At 42.4% G+C, this 11674-nt stretch overlaps 1 protein-coding gene across 4 annotated transcripts in view; it reads right to left on the bottom strand.

Moving 5' to 3' along the window:
• Positions 1-11234, bottom strand: part of CRTC1 (CREB regulated transcription coactivator 1) — a 59477-nt gene extending 48243 nt beyond the window's left edge. For 2 of the 4 annotated variants that reach the window (XR_002101793.1, XM_019538350.1), the window contains exon 1: positions 11069-11234. Coding sequence is in view for 3 of the 4 variants with exons in the window: in XM_019538350.1 (XP_019393895.1) it covers positions 11069-11194 (126 nt within the window). In the remaining variant the exon portion in view is untranslated. The remainder of the gene's footprint in view (positions 1-11068) is intronic. The other 2 variants (XM_019538352.1, XM_019538351.1) reach the window with 1 other exon arrangement.
• Positions 11235-11674: the final 440 nt, after the last annotated feature.

The following is an 11674-nucleotide window of genomic DNA, read 5'->3' on the forward strand; positions in this document are numbered from 1 at the left end:
CGTGAATCAATAACATCATTCAAGGCCAATAATCATTTATGGAGCTTAATATGCAAATATTAACCTGTTCTCCTAACAGTTATCCTGAGTAATAATTATGTCTAATGATATTTAGCCCAACAAGGTATAAAATACCTTGAGTCAAATAATACCAAAAGGATACCCTTCCATTACCAACATGCTTCTAATAACAGATGGTGATGAAGATACCAGGAACTCTAAGGGGATTCCTTGATCTTTATGGCACGTGTCCTGCACTTGGGTCCATGCACAGTTTGTAAATATGTATGCATTTCCAGCTTCTCAAAGGATTATCCAAGAGCAAGAGACTGCACTGCAGAATCTGTGAAAGAAAACAAAAGGGAAATCCTCCCCCCTCTCTACCTATCTGCTGTCATGATCAAAAAGCAACTCCAACAAGCCATGATTTCTAAAATCATCTCTTGGCTGCAGTTCCTGATGCTGATGTGACAGCAGCACTGGATCAAAATTTACAGCTGTTCCTTCAGAAGGAAGTGAAAGCCTGAAGGGCAATATTATCACGGGCTACAACCACATAAAAAATGTTAGTGGAAAAACCACAAAAGTTCCCCTAGTTACATCTGCCAATGACCTCAATCTGGCCTATGATCCTATTAGTATTCCTGATGCCACTAACAACAGAGCCAAACCAGGAAACCAAATATCTACCAGAGACCAAGTGAAGATCACCACAAGACATGCACATATATGAGCTGTGCTAAATTGTAACCCCAGCTTTCAGAATTGCTGCAGCAGCATTTTCCAGCCTTCTCCTACTGTTGCCACTCAAGTCACTCACCTTCATTCGTTCAATAATTATAAATGTTTAGCCATTTCAGGCTGCCTTAACCAGTTCTAATATCAGTGAATGAAAATCCCCCTCCATGTATACTCAATGAGAAAACACGAATCTGTGTTACTGCAGGGGCAAAACCTATCAACTGCAACACACCAGAAGTGACCAGCCAAAGACAAAAGATAAGCAATGATTTTGTTTTTGCCACCTAGCTAATATTTGAGAAGAGCAACAGAGCCGGGTGGCTGCTGGAGCTCAGCTTCCCCACATAAGATCCCAAGCCTACATCTGGTTTTATATAGGACATATTGCTGCATTCATGCACAGCTCCATTGACTTAATAGGACTCCACACAGGTTCAAAAGTCCATTCACGTGCTTTCAAATGCAATACTAGAACCAAGAGTCTTCCCAATGCACTAAGTACTCCAAGTTATACAACTTCTTAAATCCTTCTGCAAAAGAATTGTTGCAGGACCTGATATTACACACAAAGACGCCTGTCCTAGGATGTGAGCTCATCAGGTGGAAACTGAGAAGGAATTCCTACATGTACCAACTAATCACAGGAGGACAAGACCACCAAACTGCTATAGTATGAAAGGCAAATGCTAGCTATTTAGCAACATAGTAAGGTTTTTAACACACTGTAAAAGGCACTGGTGAAACTTCAACAAGAATGATGTATGCAACTCCCATTTCCCAGGTTAAGAAAGAGTAAATCAACTTGGAATATGTGCCTAGAAGGACCATGAGGATAACCAGAAGACTAGATAGCTGCTCATATGATATGCTTGGTTTTATTGAGTCTAGGAAAATAAAGCTTGAGAGGGGATGTGATTTCTATCTATAAAAGCAACAGGAATGTAAACACTAAGGAGAGATGAGATATTTCAGCTAAGGGATAATACCAGCCTCAGTTGCTCTCTGTTAACTGCAAGGGCTCAAGTGGACATAGAAGAAAATCTAGAGGTCATTTAAGACAAGATAAAAGCCACCCAGATAGGAAATGTGCATTCCCTGGAAAGATGGTGCTTTGAAGATAAATGGACTAGATAGGAACTTATTAGGTCATCTAATATCCGTGACTGAACAACAAACATTTTTGCTACATAAATGCTTCTCCTCACACTTCAGCTTCTATCCACAGGACCATTTAAACTCTTTATTTTTTTGTAGCTGATGTGGTTACAATGCAAGGCGGTGCAAGTGAATTTAGTCTGCCAGCTTGCAAAGTCTGTGGATCACTTACCCTTTTTCTGGGAATTTCAACCTAAGGAGCCTGGCCTCAATCTCAGTACTAACGAATTCTCAGTGCCAAGACTATGGACCATGTAAGAAGGCATTATGCAAACCTACTAGCTGACCTGAGCCTGCCCCAAGCACCCACACAGAGTTCAGCAAAACAAGGGCATCAATTGCAAACAAACTTTCACTGATTCACTTCTGAAACACTCAGAACTATCAATTAGAATGCTAAAAATCAGTCCAGCCCATGCAAAAGCCTCCCCACCCCATAGGAGTTGAGGCATTTATTGATCAACAAAGCTTAGTCAGTTACTAATCATTCGTCTGCCGGCCAACTAGCTGTCTTAACGTGGCGAGGTGTTCACTGCATACTTACCCTTCCAACGCAGCATACTATTACTCATTCATGAGTATACAGTGTTTTCTGCCTTCTTAATGAACAGAGTATTTGAGACCTCAACTCATTTCACTGGATCATTTTGTTCTCTCATGCTTTATCTACACATTCCATGACACTTCTAGGTTCTCCTTCACAACCTGAAAACAAAACCCCAAGACGCACTGGGTTATTAGGTCATAACTGTCTTGTGAGTAAAGCAAAGTTATATAAATTACATGAAGGTACAAGGAGATCAGCTTTGCAACAGATGCTGCTGCTGCTGCTGTACAAAACTGCATTCTTATTTGGGTGAGACAACAATTACGCATTATGAAAAAGAAATGATGATACATCACCAAATGTTTGTATGACATTTAGACAAAATTCCTTATTATGAATAGACATATGAAAACAAGTTGGACAAACCAGGAAAAATGGATGGGTAGTGGAGAATTTAAAAGAAACCTAGTTACTTCTTATGTATTTGCTAAGCGTAGGGTCTTCCAGAAAATGAACATGCATGACCAACTTGAGTTTACAAAGAATAGATAACATATCTTGCAGCCTTTGAAACAAAAAATGCACCAATTTAATTAACAGACTGTTTTTCTATGTTTAAATACACTTTGCTATTTCTAGTGAACAAAAGTTTACAGTTTAAAACCCAGCAGTCACAACTGAGTAACAAGCAAAAACAGGATACAGCACAACTAGACTTAAAATAGGGACTATTCTTCAGAGTTCTGCTCCATCGCTGGGCATGGAGCCAAGCTACACTACAATTTAAACCAAACCTGATTTGTGCTGCTTTTAAAAAACAAATCTGATCCCTAGCCAGTTCTGCAAACTTCACCCTTTGTTTTTGAAAGGTATCCAGACAAGAGAGACTGAATCCTGCCAATAATTAAATGCAAACCCTTACACTGGACTCAGACTTGAAACGTACTGGTTATTTGATAATGAATAACCATCTTCCTGCCCATAATGTTTGAAGTCTTAGGATAGAGAGGCACCTTTAGCCAATTCTGAACAAATACCTCTTGAAATACCTGCTTGCTGATGGGCATTTCAGAGAAGGATGTATCTGCTCTTTGCACCGTGGCCTACACCTCAAAAACGGAAGTGCCTCAAAAGAGCCAAAACAAAAGCAGAGGTGCCCTCATTAAGTACGATAAAAATAGCTTTTAATGTTCCAGTTGTTATTTTTAGCTACAGAATGAATATTCAGTTATGTAACCCTACATTTCATAAATCAAAAGACAAACAGGGCATATTTACGCTCTCTGAAATGTTCTGCTTCTAAGGGCACATGGCTGCACGCTGCCAGGTAGCTGGGAGCCTGCCTAGTGTGATTCATCTGTTAAAGTGTTATTATTACAAAATAAATAAATGATTCAGTCCCTGTGGAGTCTTGTGCTGGTTTCCACATAGGAGAAGGTTGTTTAACCATGGCACTGCTAGCAAATTAACACTTCACCAATGATGTCACAACCCTTGCGGCATGCTGGTCCCTCCGACAACATCAATTGCTCCAGTTGGTCCTGCTCCTCAGGACCCATACTGATGAATCGGGGTCCAATTCCAACAGTCTGGAATGATTTGGCAGTCGGAGTCAAAACTCCCAGAACCAGAAAATCCCCACGCAGATTTAGCGGTTTTGCTCTACAAGCAACCAACCAAACCATACTGAGAAAATCCACTGGAGGGTGAATTCTGGGCAGAATGGCTGGAATTAAGCACTTTTCAGACAGTTGCTTTCCATCCCCTCCTCAAATTGGAGGAGGACATAGAAGCAAAAACATATGATTTGTGAGCTTCCTGAAATGGAGCTTAGATGACAAGAACAATCTGTTGTCCACTAGCTATATGAATAGGAAGGAGGAGAACCTGGTAACTTAACTCTCCAGAAGCCATCAGTGTGAGTCTGAAGCAGCACTGCAAGAAAGAGAAAGACAGACCTTGGCAGGCAGACTTTACTCAGTTGTCAATCAATACAGTGTTGAATATGCCAAGCAACACCCATTTCAACCAAACCAAAGACCCCTTTTTAATACCAAATTCCTATTGTTCATTGTTTCAAATAACTGAAACTTTCCACTCTTGCATCAGCTTAAGCCGCCAACAGGGGCCTTTGGGACTGAATTCATTTGCCCCAAGCAACTTGCATTTTAGCGAAGAAACATAAGGGAAGCACTGCTGAGATCACAACTGGTTGCTACAAGTTCATATTAGCAAAAAGCAGAATAGAAGAGCTTGACAGCCTGTTTCTTTTCACCTAGTTGTTCCAATCCTGTCAGCTGCCATATATCCCCGTCTGTAAAACAACAGCTACGACAGCAAATATGTGACACCAGAATAACATTTAGTCATCCGAAACTGAAATTTCATTTTGAAATTTACAGCCCCTTTCTCCTCTTATACGTGGGTCTACATTTGCTGCACACTAAAGCACTTGAGTTTCTGATTATACATTAAGTACAAAAACATCAAAACCAGTACAAAACAAGCTATTATGCACAAGTCAAATTTCACAGCTGCTTTGACAAGACTGCTAAAATAATTCCATATTAGAATCCAAGAATACTAACTCGTGATCAGATGAGTGATGAAATAAAGTACGAGCAGCAACTGGTCTTTAAGACGAGGCAAAATGAAAGAAAAATTCTTACTTTTAGAAAATTAGCATTCTAAGTGTTACCAAAATTTTAAAGTTATTACAAAACTTTAACATTTCTGTGAATAGAAAAATGCATAGGGTAAACTTTAAAAGTAGAAAAGGTACTAACAATATTTAAGAAACTGCTCCTATATCATAATTGAATGAAATGTAAGGCTTTAAACAACTACGCTCAAAAATAAGGAGTAAAACGTGACCCCTCAGAGGCACGGATCTGGCATAAAGGTTCCACTGAATATCAGTTTAAAAATATTATATACATTATTTGCTCCTTCACAGTTGGCATAGCCAAATCAAAAATGATGTTAAGACAAATCAAGATGACAAGGAAAAAGCTGGCACACATTATTTTGTCTTGCAGAACATAAATTATCACTTGCAAAAGTTTGGGAACTTTATCTGAAAGCTTTTCTACCCTATAAAACTTAGGCATTACTATAAATGTGTTCCCCAGATCAGTGCTGGAGAAAATCTGACAGTACTATAAAGTTTTGTTTTTTTACTCTCTTTCACAAAGTGTCAAGTGGTAAGTTTGTGTCTAGGTTACAGTACTGTTTCAACCATTCTTAAGGGAAAGACACTGCTGTAAAATTTTCAGCAATTATTCTATATCAGACTTAATCAGAAAGTCTGTTACCACCCTGTTACTCATGATGGTAATTCTGTGTATGAGCAGTTCCATCAAGTCAGTGGTAGAATACAGATTTGTAGGATCAGACCATTATACTGTTTGAAGCTTTTGCCAAGCACCAGACAAGTTTTATAAACTACAACCAGCAGCAATCAAAATTACAGACTTTGGTTTATAATCAAAGTCACTGAGAAATTAGTACCCAAGCAAAAACCATGTTGGACGTTAATTATGGCAAAGCCCCAGACAAATGGTTCGACTATGGATCTTTATCCCAGTACTGCTACTTCAGCGTTTATACCCAAGATGTCAAACCTGAACTTATCAATGGGGAAACCCAACTTCAACCTCAGAACAATTAAGGGAACTGTGCACACATTACTTGGAGACTATAGTTTTGTTTAATCTGATCAGCTCCTATAAATGCACACCATTACAAACTATTCTCTGGCACTCAGGCTAGAAAAAACCAACTAACTTGCTCAATTCAGGACTGTTTTTCCTACTACCATTTACAAAGGAGTTGTTGAAATGTAACATGTTTATACAATTGTAATTTCTTATGCCTGTAATGATTTAACAAATCTATTACCCTAAAAACAATATTGGCACTGTGCAGGAAGAAAGTTGCTCTAAGAGTTAAGTGCAGCAAAGTCAGAACGCATGTAGAAAGCAAGGCAATAGGAAAGAAATAGATTTCCCCATATTCAACCGCCATCCCCACCCCAACTAAGCCAGTTTATAGTAAAAAATATAAAGCACATATGCACTACAGTATGCCGTGTCAACAGCCAACTAGGACTATTTACCTTGGACAGCTCAAACTACTTAAGAAAGAGGAGTGCTTCACAAGAACAGAAACTCTTTATACCCTTGTGAGTAATTATTTTTTATGTTCACTCCAGGCAATTTGCATTAAATCTTTCAAAGAATACATGATGGCTGGTACAATTATTTCTATACATTTAATTTGGCAGTTCACCTTAAATCCAAGAAGCAGAAATACAAAGTTCACAGCACCTGTGGGTCACCGGTTATAGCTCTTTGGTGTGTAGGCCCTGATTCCACAACATGCCAGATCTGCCTGTGAGTAAGTCACACAAAGCCTCACTGACTTCAACAGCACTGCCACTTCCACAGGGGTCGACCGCTGAAGAACCCACTTAGCTCTTCTGCCCTGCCCCACCAACTCAATTACCAGCCCTAAGAGACCTGTTCTCTTGGACTTGCAGTATTCAGGGTCAGAGTCCTCTTAACATATGATGACATACTTAAAGAAGAGGCATTTATTTAAAAATTCAGTGAACTAAATACATGTTTCTATTTCAGGAGAAAACCCAGGTCCAAAATCACGTTAACTAGTAGCTTTATAATTGCAATTTTAAAATAAGGCACATAGTCATCTTTGAACAAAGTGATGCTGTAGCTCCTGCACATTGGCATATTTAATATCATCAGCATTAACAGTGAATTAAAACAATCTGAAACGCACAGTAAGGGAAGCCCATTCTAACAGCATGTGATATTACAGTAGTTATTATTTCCCCTCAATTACACTGTTTATATTGTATTCAGCTTCTACTGCGTTTTTCCTCTTATGGATTTTTTTAACAGTACTTAAAATTATTAGAATGTTGATCAGGCCAAATAAAAATTACTTCAGTGGGACAGCTTCAAGTTCTGTGGAAAGCTCTTGGCCCCAATATATATGTGTGTGCATGTACATGTGTGCGCGTGCATGCGAAATTACATATATACAGTATCTATGTGTATGTACTTGTGCGCGTGCATGCAAGATCATATATATATACAGTATCAATGTGTGAGCATGTGTATACACACGCGTGTGCATGCATGTATATACGTGTGCATGTACACACTACTATATAGTATCTATGCACGTGTACACATGCATATATAGGTGTGTATACACACACACTCTACATATATAAATTTTAGTTATACATAAATATAACTTATTTTTTAAACAAAAACTCTGGATATGGTCATCAATACTGTTACCACCACTCTTATCTGTCTGCCTTAAAGTTTATGAATTAACATTCTTCATTTAACTAAGCTTTTAAATATGGTTTTACATAGTGTCTACATTTGATCAATCACTAATTACATAATCTACCATCATATATTCCTCTTCTGTATATTCACATAATAACATCCATTAACATACAGGTTTGTATACATATGCATATACATACACAAATCAGTATTTGGTCCCTTTTAACTTATTCATTGATTTTTATTTAATTTCACTACATTTGTATGGCTGTACCTATGCTCCTTAAAGGTATTTTTGTGCCTGCATTTAAGCTTGGAAAAAAATCAATTTAAAAAAGTCATTTTTATATTAAAATTAAAATATACAGGCTTAACATTAATTTGAGCTGTATTTAACACAATTTTCAATGACTAATGAAAAAAACTAGTAGGGAACATACTTTTTTTTCATCATGCTTTAAACATGCACAGGCTGACAGTGTAACTACTTCATCATGTGGACTGATATGGCATTGAGCATGCATTACAGAACATAATGCAAATATCTGCCACTGGGTAATACAGGTTTATTCTTAGAGGACCTCACGGGAGGAAGACTAAGATTAGCATTAAGGTTGACTGAAACAGTCAACTGTTTATGTGTATTTCCATTTACACTGGGGGGGGCTTTGTGCACAATAAAAACTTCATTCAAGTTAATGCCGAAGGTTTTCAGTGTTGATGTTAACCTGGTTTGTTGACTCCTGTGTTTGCACACCAGCATCATCAGTGTCTGCACAGCTTGTTTTTTTTCCGTTAACGCTGGAGAGTCCATAAGAGGGAGCTCAAACACTGCTCTGGCTCAGATCCCTCAGAACCAGGTGACTTTAATAATATATAAAAGAAACAGCTGGAATCCAGAGGACATTTCTGACTGGATTAGAACCACCTCTTAAAGGCAGATCACATCTAAGCTTAAACTGTCTTCTAAAACCCAAATTTCACAGCATCTGAAGGTCTATATATGACTACTGCTATTATCCGAATGTCCTATGGTACTAGAATTTTGGTCCATCTAACCTTAAAAAAGGCTGGACAAATATTCATTAAAACATGCCAATGTAGCTTCTCCCGTTTTAAACCAACACATGCAAAATGGCAACAACACCAGTCTCTGCTGTAGCAGAGATTTTGCAGCAAGGGCTATAGATAGCCCTTCCACCAAATGACAGAAATCTCTGGAGAAGAAGCTACTGGAAGTTCACGTCCTGTCCAGCAAGGAGCTCCTCATGTTGAAGCAGGAGAAGGGAGAGAGAGGAGGAGTTGACATCCACAATAAAGAGCTGTTCTTTCCACCCGCTTTAACATGAGGGGCAGTTACAGATTGCTGCTATCCAATTACAGGTGCAGAGGTCCCACACACAAGAGGCAATTCACCTTTGTGAGGTGTCTCACCACCTCCATTAGCTCCTTGTACTCCTAGCTGCTCACCTCCCTTTCCCTGCTGCAGGATGGACCTTCCTGTGCACTCCCTCAGGAAGAGGCTGAGCCTCCTTTAAGTTTAAAAATTTGAGGGGAAAGGAGAGGAAGGGAGGAAGATGAATGATTTTAGTGTAAAAAAGTCACAATTCCAATTTGTTTCATATTTAAAATCCTAGGTAAGAGAAAAGAAAATACCACAATTTAAAAAAAAAATCCAAGACATACAACACTGCATAAATAAGTGAAAGAAAACCAAATGTGAGAAGCACCCTCAACAGCAGTGTGTTTGTGTGCAAGTCTTACTGTAACAGCAGCTCTGGTTACGGCCAATAACAATAGACGGGCAAGATGGTAAACACTGCAGAGAGACAATTACTAAGAATGAAAAAGACAAATTTTGGGTTCTTTCCACAAACTGAATAATGCATTTTCAAGCTGACGACAAAGGGTTTGGTTGCCAAGCAAATCTGAGAGCAAATAAAAACCCCCTCTTTATTTTCATATTGCTTAACCCCCTCTTTATTTTCATATTGCTTTTTACACACAGAGAAAAATCAGACAATTTAATAAAAAAAAAAAAGAAGAAGAAAAAGACCGACATCCACAAAGGAGACATTTTGCTCCACTATTTGGTCAACATTTCCATCACTTCAGTACCCAGAATCCCCAAACAAGTTATTCAGCTCAGGTCACTTGCTCAATGCCAGTTTCCTGAACTAGACATTAGTTTCCTCTAAAAATAAAACAAACAAATAAATACAATTCAGACTCAGCTCTGGAACAACACTGCTAGGAAGAGCTTGGATCTGGATCTGCGAGCCCTGCAAGATCACCCGAACTCACAAAGGAGCAGCACCCAACATTACTGACCAGAGGAAACAGTAAAGGACTGTGTCAGGCATCCTCCGGAGGCTGCCCAAACCCCAGGAAGTTTCCAGAGGGCCAAAACGTGCGGGGCTGGCACGCACGCACGCGGACTCGTGACCGAGTCCAGCTTACCATGCCGCGCCGTGCCGCGCCGCACCATGGGCTGCAAACAGCATGGGCCCGCTCGCAGGGCACCCTCAGCTCACTCCAGGAGTAACCACACACAGCGTCCTCCTCAAACGCCACCCCGCAGGTCAGCCGGAGCGGGGCCAAGACGGACCGACACAAGCAATGGGCCTTTCCTCCAGCCTGGGGAAATACTTCCCCTACTCCAAACATGAGGTGCAAAGGATGCGGTTTTTCCCCCTTTTCACAACCAACCCAGCCCTGCGGTCCGACCAGGGAACCCACTGGCTCCCGCGCCTGCTCGGAAGAGCAAAAGCTGCACCGAAGAAGTGGGGACAAGCCGGGGTGGGGCATCATCTCGCCAGACCCGTGCCAGGGAAGCTTGATGCCCCAGCACACCAAGCCTCCAGAGCGGACACAGGGAGGACACCTCACGGGGGGCAGCGACCCTGGCACATGACAACACCTGTCAGCCAAGCCCCACAATGGTGCCCTTGCACTAGAGGGGCATGGGGGGGCACTCGCACACCCAGAACACCCCCCTCCCAACACCCCCTCCCCTCAGAGCATCCCCTTCAGACCACCCCCCAACCCTCCACCCAGGGCGAGGCAGAGGCGGCTGCAGCCCAGCAGAGCAGGTGGCCCGCTCTGAGGTCCGCGCACGCCCGCACCCAGGGGGATGCTCTGGGCCGCCCCCCTCCCCAAATGTGGGGGCGGCTACTTCCCGCAGAGGGGGTACCCGCAGCGCCCCACCGCACAATGGTCCGACCCAGCCGCCCCGCCCCGCCCCGCCGCCAGGGGGCAGCAGCGCTCCGGAGGGTCCGGCCGCGCGCGCCGCGCTTACCCGATGGGCCCGCGTGAGGCTCAGGTCCTTCATGACCTCCTCGAAGGCCGCCGTCTCCTCCGCCTGCTTCTGGTTGTGCAGAGCGATCTTCTCGCTGAATTTCCGCGGGTTGTTCGAGGCCGCCATCTTCCCCCGTCCGCATCCCCCTCCCCGCGCCGGAGGGGGCACGACGCATGCGCAGGGGGAGGGCCGGTGGAGGCGGGCCTCAGCGCGCCTGCGCGGCTCACGGGGGTGAGGGGGCCGAAGGCGCATGCGCCGAGGGGCGGGTGGAAAGAGGGAATGCGGCGTGCAGTATTGCGCACGCGCAGGGCTTGGGCCAGGGATGGAGGACAGTGCGCATGCGCAAAGCCTGGGGTTGCTTGGCCTGGTGGCTTGTGCGTGGTTCCCCTATGCTACATTCCTCTTCTTGCTTGCTTCCCCTCTCCCAATTGCTCCACCCCCCCCGCCCCTGTCACCATAACGAGGCTGGATGCATTGGTACCAGGCACGGGTGCAGCAGGGGCCCTGGGCTTGGTCCTTGGCAGTACCTCAGCAAGAGGGTGCAGGGCATTAGGCATGGTGGAGGTGATACAGCAGTTGGATACCAAGACATGGAGTAAAGCTGGG

This window comes from Crocodylus porosus, unplaced genomic scaffold (assembly GCF_001723895.1).
Source record: "Crocodylus porosus isolate Cpor-Errol unplaced genomic scaffold, CroPor_comp1, whole genome shotgun sequence".
Taxonomy (NCBI): Eukaryota; Metazoa; Chordata; order Crocodylia; family Crocodylidae; genus Crocodylus; species Crocodylus porosus.